Source organism: Schistocerca serialis, chromosome 3 (assembly GCF_023864345.2).
Source record: "Schistocerca serialis cubense isolate TAMUIC-IGC-003099 chromosome 3, iqSchSeri2.2, whole genome shotgun sequence".
NCBI classification, from domain to species: Eukaryota; Metazoa; Arthropoda; class Insecta; order Orthoptera; family Acrididae; genus Schistocerca; species Schistocerca serialis.
Genome location: NC_064640.1, coordinates 508,009,883 through 508,030,459, shown reverse-complemented (window position 1 = coordinate 508,030,459; position 20,577 = coordinate 508,009,883). Strand labels below are relative to the sequence as shown.

Below are 20,577 nucleotides of genomic sequence, written 5' to 3'. Positions count from 1 at the left end.
TTTTACTACATGCTATAATCATCATTCATTCTGGAGGCGTTTCAAGTTTTCTTCGAATTCCAGAATGCTGTAGGTTGTATTCAGAATGAGCCAATTTTTTAGTTTCTTCCCTGGTTGCTATAGACAGTTTGTTGAATAGCTTAATCCCCATGTAGTTATGGCAGTTTTGGCTTTTCTTTAGCCTTACCTGGGGCGTGTCAATGTAATGTTTATTTCTTGTGTTGTGTGAGTGTAACCCCCCCCCCCCCCCCTCCCCTACTGCGAAGTTACTCTGGTTTTCTTCGATGTCTATCAGACATTGGTATATGAATACTGCAGAGAGAGTCATTATTTTCAGCTCCCTGAATACTGGTCTGCATGATTCATTGTCGGGTAAGCCCTTTATACCCCTAACTGCCCTCTGCTGCCACTTAAAAACTTCCAGAGCCCCTGAAGAGTTCCCCCAAAGTATTATTCCATAGACCAGGTGCAAGTGGAAAAATGCATAGTATGCCTCTAACATTTGGCTCTTACTGACACAAGTCCTAAGTTTGCGCAGTAAAAAAATTACTCTGGACAGTTTCTTGCATGGTTGTTGCGTATGTTTGCCCCAATTCAAATTCGGGTCTAAATAAATTCCTATCAGTTTGACAGATGTGTTTACTGTCCCTTCTGGTTTCAGCTTACTCAAATGAAAATATATTGTCTCTGTTTTATTACCATTTAAGACCAATTTATTGCTTTGCAACCATGTGGTGGAGTTTTCTACCATGTCTGTATTTTTGTCCTGTAAAGTTTCCAGATTTCCGTCTGATGTTATTAAGGTGGTGTCATCAGCATATAGAATTGATTTGTCAGGCAAGTTATGTGGGAGGTCGTTGATATAAACTAGAAAGAGAAATGGGCCAATTACTGATCCTTGAATAACTCCGGTTTCAATTTTGAATATGTCTGATAGTTGGTTCTCAATTATGACCATTTGCTGTCTGTTATCAAGGTACAATTATATTAGCAATAACTGTGAGCCCTTTATTCTGTACAGTTTTAACGTAGAAAATAAGATCTTATGGGAAATAGTGTCGAAAGCCTTACTGAGGTCTAACAGTGTAATACAAGTAATTAAATGTAGCTCAAAATTGGTAACAATCTCATTGATGATATTGTCTATGGCTTTAATGGTTGATTTACCTGTCCTAAATCCAAACTGAGCATTGTTAAATAAATTGTTCGTTTCAAAGTACTTCAATAGTTGTGTTTTCATGCAATATTCAATGACTTTTGATAAAATAGGGAACTGTCGAAACTGGTCTGTAGTTATTTGGACAGTCTCTGTTCCCTTTCTTGTGGATTGGAACTGTGATAGTCATTTCTAAACAATCTGGAAAGATTCCCTCCTCAAGGATGCAATTTATGAGATAAGTTAACGTTAACAATATTGTGTCTGAGATTTGTTTCAATACTGCATTAGAGAAACCGTAATAATCCTCGGTTTTGGAGTTACTCAATTTTGCAATTATTTTAGACACATCCCTAGGTTTGACTTGTTTCCAACTAAAATTTAATCCCCTAGTTCTATCTGCGGTGTAGTTGCTCACTCTATGTTCATATGTTAACTCAAGATTGTCAGTGGGATCAATATTTTTACCACTATTTACAAAGAACTCATTAAGTATGTTAGGTGCAATAGGCACTGATTCCTTTCTTACTTTTCTTCGTAATTCTTTATTTATAAATGCCCAGGCAGCTTTACACTTATTTTTAGAATTACTGATAAAATTTTCAATGGCTCTTCTACATCTACATGATTACTCTGCAATTCACATTTAAGTGCTTGGCAGAGGGTTCATCTAACCATAATCATACTATCTCTCTACCATGCCACTCCCGAACAGCGCGTGGGAAAAACAAACACCTAAACCTTTCTGTTCGTGCTCTGATTTCTCTTATTTTATTTTGATGATCATTCCTACCTATGTAGGTTGGGCTCAACAAAATATTTTCGCATTCGGAAGAGAATGTTGGTGACTGAAATTTTGTAAATAGATCTCGCCGCGACGAAAATCGTCTTTGCTTTAATGACTTCCATCCCAACTCGCGTATCATATCTGCCACACTCTCTCCCCTATTACATGATAACACAAAACGAGCTGCCCTTTTTTGCACCCTTTCGATGTCCTCCGTCAATCCCACCTGGTAAGGATCCCACACCGTGCAGCAAATTCTAACAGAGGACGAACGAGTGTAGTGTAAGCTGTCTCTTTAGCGGACTTGTTGCATCATCTAAGTGTCATGCCAATGAAACGCAACCTTTGGCTCGCCTTCCCCTCAATATTATCCATGTGGTCTTTCCAACTGAAGTTGTTCGTAATTTTAACACCCAGGTACTTAGTTATTGACAGCCTTGAGAATTGTACTATTTATCAAATAATCGAATTCCAACGGATTTCTTTTGGAACTCATGTGGATCCCCTCACACTTTTCGTTATTTAGCGTCAACTGCCACCTACCACACCATACAGCAGTCTTTTCTAAATCGCTTTGCAACTGATATTGGTCTTCAGATGACCTTACTACACAGTAAATTACAGCATCATCTGCTGCTTTTATTTCCCTTCTATAGACTTGTTTTGCTCTGGTATACCTATCTTTACCTGCCTGGTTTCCCTGTTTGGCTTTTTTTTATGAATGATGATGATAACCTTCCTAAGGGCTGCAAGTTCTAGAGTGAACCATTTGCAGCTCTGTTTCCTTTTCAAGTTATTTTGGTTATTTAGTACCTTTGTTATCTTTATACAGTACTTATTAATATAAAAGCTAAGTGTTGACAAAAAGTTTGTAAAGGCCTCATTTACATTCTTACAGTTTAAAACTTTATTCTCCCAGTCCATCTCTCTTAAAATGAATCTCAGTTTTTCTATGTTCCTTTCCCATAACATTCTGAACATTTTCTGTTCCCTTTTATAATGCTCGGTTCTTGTCATTGGAAATTTAATCCAGATCCCACTGTGGTCTGAGATGAGTGGATCTTCAACTCCGTACGAAAATGAATTTCTATCCATGTTGGCGAGAATATTATCTAGGCAAGACTTCTTTTTGTTGGTTGGTCGTTAATCAGATAGAAGTTGTATGATCTTAAAATATTACATAATTGGATCTTAGCATTTGACTGGGTTAAGACATCAATATTAATATCCTCTAGATAAATTATAATGAAATGCTTGTATTTCTGTAGATGCTGTGTCAGCTGTTCCCAGTAAGTTATAAATATATTTATGTTTGTGTCTGGGGTTCGGTAGAGTGAGATCAGAATCAGCTTAATTCCTGAGAAAAGGACACCTGCTACTTCAAATGACTGTTCTAAGCAGAAAGTTCCTGGATTCAGTTGCTACCAGACAGACGTGTTATCTGTGAAAACATCAGTGGTGAGTTGATTTTGTGTGTGTATAAAGCGAATAGCATTGCAGGCTGTGATGATGCCTATGAAGAACTGGTAGGCGAGGTCTGTATCCTACTTAGTAGAAACATTATTCAGCAACTACCTAATGATCTCATATCTTGTGCATATCTACTTGACAGAGCCCATTAAATTATGATGAATGCAGCAAGATCTAATCTCTTTTTGTGAACTGTATGCAAACCACTGCACCTCCATGGATATGGCTGTTACTGACTAAAATCCCCACAGTATTAGATCAGCTTCAGCTATGGTACTTTAAGTTTGTTTATTTGCATTTTGCATTATCTCTAATCACAATGCTAGATTAGCTTCACTTATGGTAACTCAAGTTTGATCATTTGTTACTGTGTTTTGCTTCGATCACTGTATTAAATCAAATACACATATGATATCTCCACGTTCATTTACTTGCATTTACTTATTTCCTTGACTACTGTTAGATAAGCTGTATTTATTTATCATACTTCAAGAACATTAACCATGTTTCTCATATTGTCTTAAGAAAACCTGTGTAAATGGATTCCTCACTTGCGGACCATGGGTACTGCTCATGTGTACTCATAAAAGCTTCATGAATGCTGGGGATTACCAAACCGACTTGACTGACACTTTTTGTTCATGGAAACATATGTGGCAACTTACCATTGTAAACGAATTCTGCAAATAATTGTGTCTGTTAACGTTCCAACAAAGGAACTGTTGAGTATCTGGACATCTTTCATTACATTGATCCCATGCTTCACCCATCCATTCTATCTCCCATACATAGCAAACCCATGGTATCTGCCCCTTGTGTTCAGTGAGGAATACAGTTACCACACTGATGACCAACTGAAACCCACCCCTACCCCTATGCCCCCAGGCCATTTTGCTGCCGTGCCTAAGTGCACTGAGTGACTACTGACCTAATGTCACGCCCCCCCCCCCCCCCCCAACCAACCGCATCCCAGGTGACTTCAATGAGCCACAGCCCCTGCCGGACACCTCCTGCAACCTGGCCTATTAACAGCAGCTGCATGACAGCACATTGCACCTGCACCTGGTACTGCCACAACACAAAGGTGAACCCAAGTCCTTTGTACACTGGGACCTCCACACATGTAGCCATGTAATGCTCTGGGTGGACAGTAGTCAGCCCCAACTTCACCCTCATACTCAGGTCCACAACTTGTGCTCAGGCTTGAGGAGAATTCCTTTTCTGTATGTCTCCACAGTGCTGCCACCATGGTATACATTGATTGACTGAAGCCAGCATATATACTCAACCTCCCCTGCCCTTGCAAACCACCATTCATTGAAATCTAGGTGGCACTGAGAGATGAAAAGGGTACTCCAGATGGCAGAGCATATGGACCTGTGGTAAATCGCTCAGTAAATTACCATCAGTAAATTGTCTACTATGTGAAAAAGTGTGATAAAAGGTGTCATAACATATGTAGCGACACATAAATGGATTCATGTTGCTTCATGGAAGCAAATCTTAGTAAAAATTCGTGTGATTGCAGAACTGAGTACAACGGTCCTGAAGCTGCCTTAGAAATGTGTAATGCAAGACTTGAAATAAGTGCAAGACTTGAAATAAGTGTGAGGGAGGAACTACAAAACGACTTAACTAAAGCTAGACAATATGCTGAAATGCTGAAAAGTTTGATTCAGTATGTGGACATAGTGACAGAGACACAAAGCTGTGAACAGGAGTGTGTGTTTATTAGGCCTAAGAAATGTTCCCTCCCTGTGTTAAATACAAACGTTTATCATGTTACAGTAATGAACAGGTACAAGGAATTAAATTCAGACAGTCAAAAGACACAAAAAAATCTTAGTGTGGCAGGTAACTTCTCATACACGTCTATCGACCAAAAAAGTGCCTGTGGCAACTTGTTACCATTACGTCCTGTGACAACAAGGAATGGAAGACAGAAAAAAAACAGTGAAGGAAAAAGAAGAAATTTATGTTCTATCAACGAGTCATGGTAAGGGACTATCTACAATTATGTCCGATATCCAGTCAGACTATAAAGTCACTGGAATTACAAAACCTGTAGCTCCTTTATGAGAAGTGCTGAAAAACTGTGAAACTGCAGTAAGAGATGGTATGAACTACATAATAATTGGAGGAGATAATGATATGTATAAAAATGAGAGTACCCTTGCTGTAAAAGCATTGAAAGAATCACTAGGAAAAATGACACAAGCGAAAGTATTTGTTGTAAGCATTCCTCACCGATATGACTTAATTGAAAACTCATGTGTAAATAGTGAAATCATTGCAACAAACCAAAAACTCAGAAAGATCTGCAGCAGTTTTGTGCACACACTCTTCATTGAAGCAACCAGCTCTGTCAGAGAGCATTTTACAAGACATGGACTGCACAGAAATCAGCTAGGCGAGAAAGTGCTGACTAAAGAAATTCTCCAAGCAATAAAAGCAGTAGGGGTAGACAGGCACAAAAAACTAGCACTATCTGCAATAGATTCATTGCTGATGACAAAACAAATGGAGAATCCACCAGCAGCACATGAGAAAGAAAAATCTCTGGCTACATCTCTAGAAGAAATTAGGCCTACATCAGCATCAGAATGGGAACCATCATTGTCACCATTGGCATCATCAGAAGCAGTAGTAGAAAATGCATCAGCTATAGAAGCACCTCCACAAACCACAGCAGAAGTTACACAAGTAAAAATAACTACAACCCCACCAAAAGGAGGGAAGATAACTACAGCAGAAGAAGCAGTATCAAGTGTTGTGGGTAAGCAGAAAACAGTGCCTCCTCTCCGTTTACATGGTTTTTTAGTGGAACACAGCAATACGATGAAACCCATAAAATATATACTGTAAAAGATATTATACCTCCTAACCAAACTGTTCATTCTAAAGAAAATAACAATTCTTATTTTAAAATTTGTTACCTGAATATTCAAGGAGCAAAAGACAAAGAATTTATTTTGGACTAGAGAACAAATTTGATATTTTTTGTCTGAGTGAACACTGAGCAACAGAGAGTAACTTACAGCTATCAAATTTGATAACTATAAAATAGCAAATGGTTACGGTAGAAAAATGCATAAAAGGGGTGGCGTGGCATTGTATACTAACCAATCACTTGGCCACTCCGTCAATATGTTGAATCTAGACTATTTGTGTGATGAACAGAATTTTGAAGCCACTGGTATTGTTAGTGACAATTTTAAGTTAGTGATAATAGCCTTATACAGGTCACCTAAGGGTAACATTAGTGTATTTTTAGAAAAACTGGGAATGCTGTTAGATGTATTTAGAAAGACGAAAGGTTACATTATGACATTGTAATAGGTGGAGGTTTGAATGCAGATTTTGATGTAACAACTGCCAAACATAGTGTCACTGAGCTCAAAAATCTTCTAAGACAGTACAATCTGCACTTTATCAATAATAGACCCACAAGAGATGAAACATGTCTTGACAGTTCTTTGTCAGTTTCAACACTACAGAAGAATCATGTGATGTGACAGTATTCCCATTCTCAGATCACAATTCTGTGTCATTAAATTACATAAGTAGGTTCTGTGCTGATAAGAGTAACATTGATAAGTCTGTCTCAAAAATGGTAATCACTAAATCGGTCACAAATGATAAAATTGACAGGTTTTGTAAGTCCCTTACTAACAGAGACTGGTTTGGCCGATGGACCAGTGACACAAATTATAGTCTATGTAAAGATCTGTCAGCAAAACTAACATTTGAAAGGTTTTTCAAAGCATTTTTGACACAATTTAATGACTGCATTCTGATAAAGAAATGCAAAATAGTCGACAAAGGCTCCAAAGGCAAGGGTACAAACAAACAAAACCCATGGTATACTTAAACAACTAACAAATCTGAAAAACCAAGTTATGTTGTTGTACAGTATACATAAAAATCTGAAGAATCACCATGCCAGATCAGGCTATGTTCAATGTAGGAATAAGTACAAAAAAGCCATTGTGGAAGCCAAAAGAGTACACAAATTAAGCGGTATTGAGAATTCATGAATAAATGCAAAGCTGCGTGGAAACCAATAAATAATGTTACTAAAGATGAAAGAAATAATAAAGTCAGTATATGCCCGCAGAAATTCAATGATTTCTTTATTAAATCATTACAAGAAGTAGAAAATGCTATCACCAAACCTGTCATTAGCTTATCTGAGATTCTTTCAAAAAATGTCTGTAAACCGCAAGTAAATACAAAGTATATTTACCTTCTCTGAGGTCCCACCTAGTCTCATCCTAAAAATATTTAAACATCTGAAATCATCTGAGAGTGTAGATATATATGACATTTCTTGTAACATTCTAAAAAAAATTAGTAGGTTGTACTGTGTATCCTTTAACATACTGCATAAATAAGATTATATATGAGGGATATTTTCCTGATGAGCTAAAAGTGTCTAGGGTAGTCCCAATATATAAAAAAGGAGATATTGACTCACCTTCAAGTTACAGACCAACTTCCATAATCCCATCTCTCTCTAAAGTGTTTGAATGTGTAATATACCAACAGTTATCCATGTAATTTGAAAATGCAGGAATAATTAGTAAATCACAGTATGGTTTTAGGGAAACTTATCAACTGTTGATGCTATAGACTCAGTAGTCAAACACATACATCAAGTGTTTGAGGATAAAAGATTTGCTCAAGTTACCTTTTGTGATCTAAGTAAGGCTTTTGACTGTGTAGAGCATAAAATACTCCTAGAAAAAATTGAGTGCTACAGCATTTGAGCTAACAGCCTTAAACTATTAAAATCGTACCTATAGGATTGCAAGCAAGCTGTTTGTGTAGGTAAAGAAACATTCCAGTATTGAATTAGTTAAAATAGGTGTATCACAGGGATCTGTACTGGGGAATTTTATGTTCCTAATAATGATTAATGTTCTGCCCCCATTCACCAACTCCATGACTGTACTATATGCAGATGATACAACTTTCCTTCGTTGTAGTAATGATTTCAGTAGCCTCAAAGCTTGTGTTGCAGAGACAATGACTCAAGCATCCTATTAGCTTAAAGCAAATGGCTTCCTACTGAATGATAACAAAATGCAGCAGATGGTTTTTAGTCCTTCTACTGCAAGTTCTTTGCTTTCTGTATTTTGGGAACTGGTAGTATGGACCAAAACAAGAAAAAAAAGTCCAGTAAACATGTGCTCTAAAATGCATTCCTTAAGAGCTATGAGCACGTGTTCATCTTTGCTACTTTGAAACACAACTCTTCTAACGATCAAGTGCTTGTAACTTTTAAGGTATGCATTTTAGAGCACATGTTTGCTGGACCTTTTTTTCAATAGTATTGAGCATCTTTTGTTCAATTGTTTCCATGCTTTACCCATCCATTTTACCCTCCATCCCTAACAAACCCACAGTATCAACCTGTCATATTCAATGAGGAACAAAATTCTCACAATTCTGTTTGATCACACCGCATTTGGATATCTTACACACCAGCATTGACCACACTTCCAGCATTGACCACACTGTTTTGGCAGTGTGTTTAAAACCAAAGACTTCAGCTGTAGACATTGTAATTACATGGAATGGGTTCACTGCTACAGCTGACTCAACAGCCTAATGTAAACTTTGTGCAACTTAGGCCTTGCTTACATTCTTCATTTCTCTACGGGGTGTTACAAAAAGGTATGGCCAGACTTTCAGGAAACATTCCTCACACACAAATAAAGAAAAGATGTTATGTGGACATGTGTCCAGAAACGCTTAATTTCCATGTTAGAGCTCATTTTAGTTTTGTCAGTATTTACTGTACTTCCTCGATTCACCACCAGTTGGCCCAATTGAAGGAAGGTAATGTTGACTTTGGTGCTTGTGTTGACATGCGACTCATTGCTCTACAGTACTAGCATCAAGCACATCAGTACGTAGCAACAACAGGTTAGTGTTCATCATGAACGTGGTTTTGCAGTCAGTGCAATGTTTACAAATGCGGAGTCGGCAGATGCCCATTTGATGTATGGATTAGTGTGGGGCAATAGACATGGCGCGGTACGTTTGTATCGAGACAGATTTCCAGAACAAAGGTGTCCCGACAGGAAGACGTTCGAAGCAATTGATTGGCGTCTTAGGGAGCATGGAACATTCCAGGCAATGACTCGTGACTGGGGAAGACCTAGAATGACGAGGACACCTGCAATGGACGAGGCAATTCTTCGTGCAATTGATGATAACCCTAATGACAGCGTCAGAGAAGTTGTTGCTGTACAAGGTAACATTGACCACGTCACTGTATGGAGAGTGCTACAGGAGAACCAGTTGTTCCCGTACCATGTACAGCGTGTGTAGGCACTATCAGCAGCTGATTGGCCTCCACGGGTACACTTCTGTGAATGGTTCATCCAGCAATGTATCAATCCTCATTTCAGTGCAAATGTTCTCTTTACGGATGAGGCTTCATTCCAACGGGATAAAATTGTAAATTTTCGCAATCAACATGTGTGGGCTGACGAGAATCCGCACGCAGTTGCGCAATCACTTCATCAACACAGATTTTCTGTGAACATTTGGGCAGGCATTGTTGGTGATGTCTTGATTGGGCCCCATGTTCTTCCACCTACGCTCAATGGAGCACGTTATCATGATTTCATACAGGATACTCTACCTCTGCTGCTAGAACATGTGCCTTTACAAGTACAACACAACATGTGGTTCATGCATGATGGAGCACCTGCACATTTCAGTCAAAGTGTTCGTACGCTTCTCAACAACAGATTCGGTGACGGATGGATTGGTAGAAGCGGACCAATTCCATGGCCTCCACACTCTCCTGATCTCAACCCTCTTGACTGTCATTTATGGGGGCATTTGAAAGCTCTTGTCTACGCAACCCCGGTACCAAATGTAAAGACTCTTCATGCTCGTATTGTGGACGGCTTTGATACAATACGCCATTTTCCAGGGCTGCATCAGTACATCAGGGATTCCATTCAACGGAGGGTGGATGCATGTATCCTCGCTAACGGAGGACATTTTGAACATTTCCTGTAACAAAGTGTTTGAAGTCACACTGGTACGTTCTGTTGCTGTGTGTTTCCATTCCATGATTAATGTGATTTGAAGAGAAGTAATAAAATGAGCTCTAACATGGAAAGTAAGTGTTTCCGGATACATGTCCACATAACATATTTTCTTTCTTTGTGTGTGAGGAATGTCTCCTGAAAGTTTGGCCATTCCTTTTTGTAACACCCTGTATAATTCTAAGATATCTGTCACAGCTAAAAAAGCTGTGCCCACCCACCAAAAACTTGTGTCTTATCTCTTGAAACCATCTTGGGCTACAAGGAGGGGATCTTGACACATGGCACATGGAACTTCAGATGGAAGTATTACTTTTGATAAAGACCATACACAGTCTATTAATAAATGTTTGCAAACTTTTCTACATGATTTGACTCTTGGAGAAAATCTAGGGACAAGCAACAGAATAGCACTGAAAATATGTTTAATAGCACTAAGAACATTTTCTGTTTCCACTCTTCAGCTATTTCCTTCATTTCTCAAGCTCAATCAAAGAAAAACAAATATACTTGATTAGCTTTTCATGTTTAGAGAGAGCTGTTGCTCCACACTCATGTAATGATTTAAGAATCTCCAGACCAATTGATAATATGTCCTTTATTTTAGTCTAGAGCTGGTTTAGGGTTTATATTTAAGTCATTTTCTATTGGATCTGCAACTGACTTTGTAAATGAATAATATAATAGATATATAATCAACATAGCAACTGGAGTGGCTATTCATTAATAAATATAATTTGGTGACTGATGAGTAGATACACTAGCTGTGAAAGAGGCATTAATAGATACCTGACAATGTGTAATTAAATTATTTCCTCTCTTTTTTTTCAGTTCCACTAGCACCAACTAATTTGCATGCTTCATCGGCAACTGTTTCAAGCATCACACTAAATTGGCTGCTTTCATCAGATACTGATCATAAGATTCAAGGTGAATACAGCTCCTTGAAAGTAGACTAACAAAATAACTTTATCAGATCTCTATTTTCAGTCTGTTTGGTTGGAACTGGAAATTCTCATAGTTGTGATTGCTGAATAATCATGCTATTTTTAACATTTTTTGTTAATGCAGATGCATATTTTTATAGTTCTGGTAATTTCAGCTGTCTGACACTTAGTCCTTTTGCCTCAATACCAGACTTGAAAGAGTGCAAGTGTCAGTTTCAAATTGCATGTGGACCAGTGCATCACATTATACAGTACTACTGGAGAGATATAAAAAATCTACTCATCAAGTGATGGCAGGACAAAACATGTAAAAGCTATGGAAATGAGCAAGCTTTCAGGGGTAGTGGCTACTTTTTCTGACAGATGAGCAGAAGGGGTAGGGAGAGGGATAAAGGAAAAGGACTAGTGAGGTTTAGGAAATGAGGAGAGTCACAAAAAAGTCACCCAGCACCCCAGGCCAGCAGGCACTTACAGGTTGGGATGAGAAGGAAAGACTGATTGATTGTTGTGGATTGCACAGGATGACATTTGGCAACATGAGAGCTTACAGGTGGAAGATAGGCTAATAATCAAGATAGAGGTTACTGACAAAACATCATGAAAAAGTTTTAAGCATGGGAAGCTAAGTACATTATGTGTGATTGATAGGTGAGGTGGAGGGGATAAGGAAAAGTAGACAGGTCAGAAAATAAGATATGTAGAAGATTAAAATAAAATGAAGAAAAAGAATAATTACTGAAAAGAAATGATGAGACCAAAGAAATTAATGCGTAGTGCGGCAAGGTGGGTGATGAGAACTAAGAAAATATTGTAATGTCTGTTCTCACATGTAGAGCGCTGAGAAACTGGTGTCAGGGGGAAGAATCCAGATGGCACATTGAGGACACAGGCACCAAGGTCATGGCTATTATGTTGTAGAGCATGCTCTGCAATTGTATATTGTGTGATACCAGTGTCCACCCTGTTTCTATTCATGTTCATCCTAACTAATAACTTGGTGGCAATCCTGCTGATGTAGAAGGCCTAACAGCATTTACATTAATAGCTGGTGTATGACGTTTCATTTCACAGATGACACTCACTTTGATAGCATATGTTTTGCCAGTTACAGCACTGGTATAGCTGGTGGTAGGAAGTGCATAGGCCAAGTCTGATAGTGGGGAAGGTTGCAGGAGTAGTAACCATAGTGTAGGGAAATGGGTACAGAAGGAGCTTAGGGGCTGACTAGGATATTGTGGAGATTTGAGGAGGGTGGGTGACGGGAAGTTATTCTAGGAGTGGTGGGCAAAATGTCAAACAGAATGGATCTAATTTCAGGGCATGATTTTAGGAAGACATAGCCTTGTCAAATTAGGTGATTGATACCTTCAAGAACAGAGTAGTACTGAGCGACAAGAGGTGTACTCCTGAGTTGCTTCTATGGAGGGATCAGCAGTACCAGAATTGCATTAATGGCCCAGGAAATCTGCTTTTGCTGCTGATCCCTCCAAAAGAAATCTTATGACTCCTAGTCAGACACTATGCTCCTTCTGCACCCATTTCCCTACACTATGGCTTCTACTCCTGTGGCTGCCTCTACTGTAGGACTTTCCCTATACACACTCCTATTACCACCTATACCAGCTCCATAAGTGGTAAACACAACTATTAAAGTGAGAGCTACCAGTGAAGTGACATTTCGTGTAATAGTTGTTACGTAAGCACTGTTTGGCCTTCTCCATTGGTATGACTACCATCAAATTATCAGTTAGAAGCAATGGGTATCAACAGAGGGTGTACACTGGCAACTCACAATATATGGTGCAGGTGGGAACTGGCATTACAACATGTCCTTGGCTCTCATCAGCCACCTGGCCTAAATTTTAGTTTGATCTGGACATTTCTTTTCAGTAGCTATTCTTTTTCTTCAGTCCCTCTTAGTTTTCTATATATTTTATTTTCTGACCTGTCCATTTTTCCCCACCTCCCACCTTACCTACCCACCATAACTAAAGCACTTTGCTTTCTATGCTTAAAACTCTTGCTTGATGTTTTGTCAGTAATACCTGTCTTGCTTATTATCCTATCTTCCACCTTTAGGCCCTCAGGTTTTCAACCACTATGCACTACAGTCCCCAACAATCAATTTTTCCTTCACATCCAATATTGTAAGTCTCTCATGACTTGGGGTTCTGGGTGACTTTTCCATAACTTTCATCATTTTCTAAACCTTGCCAGTCCTTTGCCTTCATCTGTCTTGCTTGCCCTTCAAACCTTCTGATGGAATACGTAGCAACTGGTTCCAAAAGCTTGCAAATTTCCATAAATTTTATATCTGTTTTTTCAAGCTGTCACTTAGTGGTTAGATTTTTTATCTATCCAGTTATATTATATTTTCAAAAATTTGTAATGTTTGGTGATAATTAACACACTGATGGGATATGCATGTGATTTTAATGCATTTGTAAGTTACAAAATGTATTCTCTTCCTCCATAATATGGGTGAGAAATATTATTTAAATGATTTCCCTGGATATGTTAACATAGTTAAGTTTCATTTACAAACCAGCTGATTTCACACTTTGTAATCCACATTTTATTATGTGTTTAGAGAATATGTATCATGCTGTTCTAACTGGAAATAAATGATGAAAATCTATCTGGGTAACCTCCTAACTACATTGTATTTGTAAAACATTTTGTATGGTGCCATTTCACAGGTCAAAATTGTATATATCTCAAGTTCCCAGTTCCAGGTGCTACACCAACCATACTTGAATACCATTATCATTTTCAAGAGTTCTCATTTGTTGAGTCATTCTAATTCTTTTAACAACTTGCATTTTTGAATGCTTGCTGTATATAATTAGCATGGATTATTGAATCTGGATCAAATAGGGAATGAAGTTGGTAATTTGACTGATATGGTCCTACTGAAGTCTGGATTTATTGTTAAGTAGGAGTGGGAGTGGGAGGGCTAGGCCAAGTTCTGGAGGATCGAGCAATACAGGCTCCAACAAAGATTGTGAGTGGAGCACCTCAGAATAGGCAACTCTCCCAACCCAATACGACCCAAGATACAGAATCACAGTTGGGTGTGGAACATCAGAAACCAATGTCAGCCCTGCAATGATCAGAAATACAGATGTTTCTTGTCTTCCCAAACCTTAAGTCTTAAGAATGTATTTAAAAGGATTTACCAAAATTAGGGTCGCTACACAATCAAACCAACAGCCGGGGCACAATCCTCAATAATGATAGGTTACCAAGCAACAAGACCAGAATACTACAGCTGATAGCTGTAAGCTACCAGGTAAACCTGTTGTGGGTAGGGCTATTAAATGCCCAGAATTATTTTATCTTTTAAATATTAACAGACATAGATAAAGGACTACAACAAGATAACTGCTGAAGCAACAAGTACCAGGTGCTAAGTATTACTGACAACAGTAATACTTAGTCACCAGACCTGCTGTGACCCAGTACATGCGTACATTAAAAATAATGAAGTTTAAACAGCAATATATATATATAAAACTAGAACTATGTTATCTAAATGATTAATGGAAAACCTCATATAAAGATGTTAAACAAATACTAACAAAGAGATAGAGGGGCTAGCCAGTACTTACCTCAGCTCAGTATAGCCGATAGTTACACAAAACAGAACAGAAAATTTACGTTCCTAGCTTTCGGAACTTTGTTCCTTCGTCATGGAGGAGAGATGGGAAAGAAAGGGAAGAAGGGAAAGTGGATTCAGTTACTCACAACCCCGGTTATGAAGCAACAGAGAAAGGTAAACAGGGAGGGTAGCAAGGATGCAAGGATGGAGGCATGGTTGTCAGAGGGAAGCCAAAGAGAAGCCAAAGATATTCTACTATAGGTACTGTGCCAGCTTCAAACCAAAGAGGATGCATATAGAAGAAAAGAGGTATACAGTATAAAGATAAACACAACTATGTAGGACGAAAAGATGCGTGAATGGCTAAAGAGGAAAGGGAAAGATGAGAAGACTGAAGAGTAAATGGGAGTGAGGTTGGTTAACGTAGCTTCAGTCCAGGGGGATGGCGGGATGAAAGGATGTGTTGGAGTGCAAGTTCCCATCTCCGCAGTTCCGAGGGACTGGTGTTGGGTGGGAGAAGCCAAATGGCATGTACAGTGTAGCAGGTTCCTAGGTCCGTAGAATTATGCTGGAGGGCATGCTCTGCTACTGGGTATTGGACATTTCCTAGGCGGACAGTTGGTCTGTGTCCGTTCATGTGCTCAGCCAGTTCAGTTGTTGTCATACCAATGTAAAAGGCTGTGCAGTGCAGGCATGTCAGCTGATAAATGACATGTGTTGTTTCATATGTGGCACTGCCTTGAATTGTGTATGTTTTACCAGTAGTGGGGCTGGAGTAGGTGGTTGTGGGGGGATGCATGGGGCAGGTTTTGCAGCGGGGTCGGTTACGGGGGTAGGAACCGCTGGGTAGAGAAGGTAGTCTGGGAATATTGTAGGGTTTGACAAGGATGTTACAGAGGTTATGGGGGTGACGAAAGGCAACTCTGGGTGGCATAGGGAGAATTTTGTCAAGGGATGATCTCATTTCAGGGCTTGACTTCCACAAACAGATCTCCTGAGCAATATATTCCTCCCCATCCAACAACAATGTTCCTACCCCCAGACCACACAGAAGCATCCCCCTTGTCACCCAATATTGTCCTGGCCTCGAATACATCAACAAATTACTCCACCAGGGATATGACTTTCTCAAGTCAAGCCCTGAAATGAGATCATACCTTGACAAAATTCTCCCTACGCCACCCAGAGTGGCCTTTCATCACCCCCATAACCTCTGTAACATCCTTGTCAAACCCTACAATATTCCCAGACTACCTTCTCTACCTAGCGGTTCCTACCCCTGTAACCGACCCCGCTGCAAAACCTGCCCCATGCATTCCCCCACAACCTCCTACTCCAGCTCCGCTACTGGTAAAACATACACAATTCAAGGCAGGGCCACATGTGAAACAACACATGTCATTTATCAGCTGACATGCCTGCACTGCACAGCCTTTTACATCGGTATGACAACAACTGAACAGGCTGAGCGCATGAATGGACACAGACGAACTGTCCACCTAGGAAATGTCCAATACCCAGTAGCAGAGCATGCCCTCCAGCATAATTCTATGGACCTAGGAACCTGCTACACCGTACATGCCATTTAGCTTCTCCCACCCAACACCAGTCCCTCGGAACTGCGGAGATGGGAACTTGCACTCCAACACATCCTTTCATCCCGCCATCCCCCTGGACTGAACCTACATTGACCAACCTCACTCCCATTTACTCCTCAGTCTTCTCCTCTTTCCCTTTCCTCTTTAGCCATTCACGCATCTTTTCATCCTACATAGTTGTGTTTATCTTTATACTGTATACCTCTTTACTTCTATATGCATCCTCTTTGGTTTGAAGCTGGCACAGTACCTATAGTAGAATATCTTTGGCTTCTCTTTGGCTTCCCTCTGACAACCATGCCTCCATCCTTGCATCCTTGCTACCCTCCCTGTTTACCTTTCTCTGTTGCTTCATAACCGGGGTTGTGAGTAACTGAATCCACTTTCCCTTCTTCCCTTTCTTTCCCATCTCTCCTCCCTGATGAAGGAACAAAGTTCCGAAAGCTAGGAACATAAATTTTCTGTTCTGTTTTGTGTAACTATCGGCTATACTGAGCTGAGGTAAGCACTGGCCAGCACCTCTATCTGTTTGTTAGAACTATGTTATCTTGCTGACAACACTAATAATCAGTCGCCAGACCTGCTACAACCCAACATACACAGACATAAAAGGGGCTTAAACAGAAACATATATATCTATTTAAAAATCTAAAATTATGTAATCAATGAAGTCACAAGCCCAGAGTACAACTGATAGTGGCTGTAAAACATTTGGTATCATCAGTATTTTCAACTGTACACTGATTGAGCATTCAACAGCACTCTGTCAATAGGTTCTTCTTGTGGCTTGGCGTTAAACAAATTGTCATTCAACAGTGCACGTTAATAACAACAGGAATATCAATGGCACTGTGTCAAAAAGTAGTAATCTTGCCAACAATATTTAATAATCTCAGAGAAATGACATATTTGGTTATAACAGTAATGTCAACTGTATACTGATCGAGCACTCAACGACGCTCTGTCAAGAGGCTCCTCTTGTTGCTTGCTGTTAAGCAAATTGTCATCCAACAACAGGAAAATTTGAGGAACACTACAAGAAAGCCATCACATGAATCCGTAAGATGCAAACTTGCAGATCAAGTTGACAATCTACCAGTTAACAGTGAACACACACACGCGACCACAGGCAGATTAAAACTGTCAAACAGTGAGCGTCGCTCTACCAGTAGGCAATCTCACTGGTACAACCTTGTGGGCAGCAAAATAAATAGCAAACAACCGGCACATACTAGCAACCAAGAGGCCAGTCTATGTGAGGCAGCTTTGAATACCAACGGCCACAGTTTAAACCCCCACATCCTCTTTAAGAGTGATGGGAAGTGGGGGGGGGGGGGGGGGGGGGGGGAGGGGGGAGGTACAATGCATAAGGAAAGAGCAATCATATCACAAGAAGCCAGGAACTTGATAATACAAATGGCAGAACATCATGCCTCCAGGCACATTGCCTCACTGCCCCTCTGGATGAGTCGCAACACAAACCGCAACAAGGCGTGTCTTCCCACCTCAAAACAGCTCACCATACGTCACAATCCCACTTGCAAAATGCGGCCATCCACGCAGGCCAACTACCACAAATTGCCCGTATGCTATTACATCCTTTCTCTCTCTGAAAGCCGCCAGCAATCACACACTAAGCACCGTGACCCCCTTTGGCAATGCACCAGAGGAAGGAGAGCATGGCTCATTGACCTTTTTGCATTTATTTAGTACAGACGTTTAAGTAATGTTAAAAATAGTTTTTTATTGTGAACAGTAAACTGTGTATTTTTTGTGTAATGTTTTCCAGGCAATTATTTATATTACAAGAGGGAATTTGGAGAATGGGAAAGAATCAAATTAAAGGCAGAGGAGACTGGTTTTACACTTAACCATCTGCAATGTGGCACAAAGTATTACTTTTATCTTGAGGCATTCAGTCAACTTCGGCACAGTGAGCCAACATCTACAATCACTGCATTTACTCAGGGTTCAGGTAAATGATGCTATAATCGCACATCAATATACAAAAATCATTGCACATAGGTTTTAAACTGTAGTTAAGGTATTACAATAGTTGAATTAAATTAAAATGTGAAAGAAATATTATGAAATACAAGGGGCACTCAAACGAAACCAATACAGATGGAAAAACGTAAGTAAATTATTTATTATTTCAAATGTAATTGCCGTATGTGTTCATAAATTTATTATGCTAATTACTTGTTTTCAATGTGTCTCATTTTCATTTGACTGCCCCTTATATTTCGCTTTATCAATGAGACTACTGCAGCTTCAGTTTGTACAACATTTCCCATACAAGATTACAGATTTCTTTCCTTAAACAAATATACAAGATGAAGAAAATATGCTGCACTTGGAGGTCAGCATGCAATTCTTCATCCAAATTCAAGACAAAAGTTTGTGTAGCAGAATCAGATCAGGTGCATTTTAAAAACAGATGCACGAAAATGAGGAGATGGCAACACTGTCACATAGTGCAGCACATTGGAATGTACAGAGGAACATGTATCACTGCCACTACCATACCAACTGTCATAGCTGCTGGGACATCAAACCCCCATCCACCATGGAGCTATGGTGCAAATTCTCACCAGGTTCTTTTTTTTTATTTTTTTAGATGTTCATTACCCAGTTCTTGCTATTTATAAGCAGGTCATCATTTTGCCACTTGACAATAGCCACCACATGACAATCAAATCTATTAAACTGCATGCATGTGTCCACCAACTGGATAGTGCATAGTCATAATTGGCCCTGTGAAGTTCGAGTAGGGCAGCATTCCAATGGATTGCACAAATGATGAAAACATTAATATGCTTTTGGTGCTGTATGCATCCATTAACCAGGCTGCTGATGCTGATGCTGCTGCTCATGCATATACTGCACTGTACTCTTAAGGAAACTATCCCAATAAGAATATTTTTCATTGCCTGGAACAATGGCTTCTGGAAACCAATAATCTTCATCCACAAGTAATGGATAGAGATTGTCCAAGGACTAGACGTACTCCACAAACAGAGAACATGATTCTTGAAACCATTCACCAATCATCTATGTGAAGTACCCGTTATATTGTAGGGCAGTTCCAGATATATCAGACTGGTTGTTGATGTGTTGCACGATGAAGAACTGCATACATATCATTACTCATTAACTCAACACCAGTGGACAAAAGACCACATTTCGTGAATACAGTTTGTGAATGGCTCTTTTGCCAAGTGGAAGATAATGAACATTTTATAAATATTGTGTTTAGGCAACAGCTGTCATTTCAGAACGCTGGTGCAACACCACACTTTAGAATGAATGTGGGTAACTATTTAAATGAATTGTTTCCAGGGAAATGGATTGGTCATGGAGGTCCAATGTTCTGATCTCTAAATTCCATTGACCTTAATCCACTAGATTTTTATTTATAGGTGTACATGACCTAAAATATCACATGCTTGCTGCTTTTGGCACTGATTGATGCAGGTGTATTGCATAGGACCCAGTAAATTATGATCCAGTGAGTGGTCAAGTTTTTGCAAATGCAAGGCAGTTGCTCTGAACATGTTCTCTAAAACAGGCTGGTCCAAACTGTGCCCCTGGGGCGCTAGCACCTGTGATCGCCCGCGGCCAGTGCCCTAGGCGAATTCATATATTGTTGCAGTGGCCGAGCCGTGTCGCTTAGCTGGCCGTGCAGATCACCCGACCACCCGCCACACCTCTCGACATTATACCATTATAAGACGCAACCACGGGTTTGGATATTTTTCGAGCCATGAAAACTTGTTAGAGTCAATGGGTTTAAAATGGGAACGCCTGACCAGCGTAACAGTGGATGGAGCCCCTGCGCTAGGAGGGATACGAACTGGATTCCTGGGTTATGTCAGGTCAAATGGGCTGAAGTCGGCTGTTCCTTATTCACGACAGTCCATTGTCTGATATACCAGGAGGCACTTT

The 20,577-nt window shown here is 39.7% G+C and overlaps 1 protein-coding gene across 1 annotated transcript in view; it reads left to right on the top strand.

The window, feature by feature from the left end:
* LOC126470959 (Down syndrome cell adhesion molecule-like protein Dscam2) overlaps positions 1 to 20,577 on the top strand; it is a 242,310-nt gene that overhangs the window by 139,245 nt on the left and 82,488 nt on the right. Inside the window, exons 9-10 of the mRNA XM_050099008.1 lie at positions 11,315 to 11,413; positions 18,419 to 18,604. Coding sequence (XP_049954965.1) covers positions 11,315 to 11,413; positions 18,419 to 18,604 — 285 coding nt within the window. The remainder of the gene's footprint in view (positions 1 to 11,314; positions 11,414 to 18,418; positions 18,605 to 20,577) is intronic.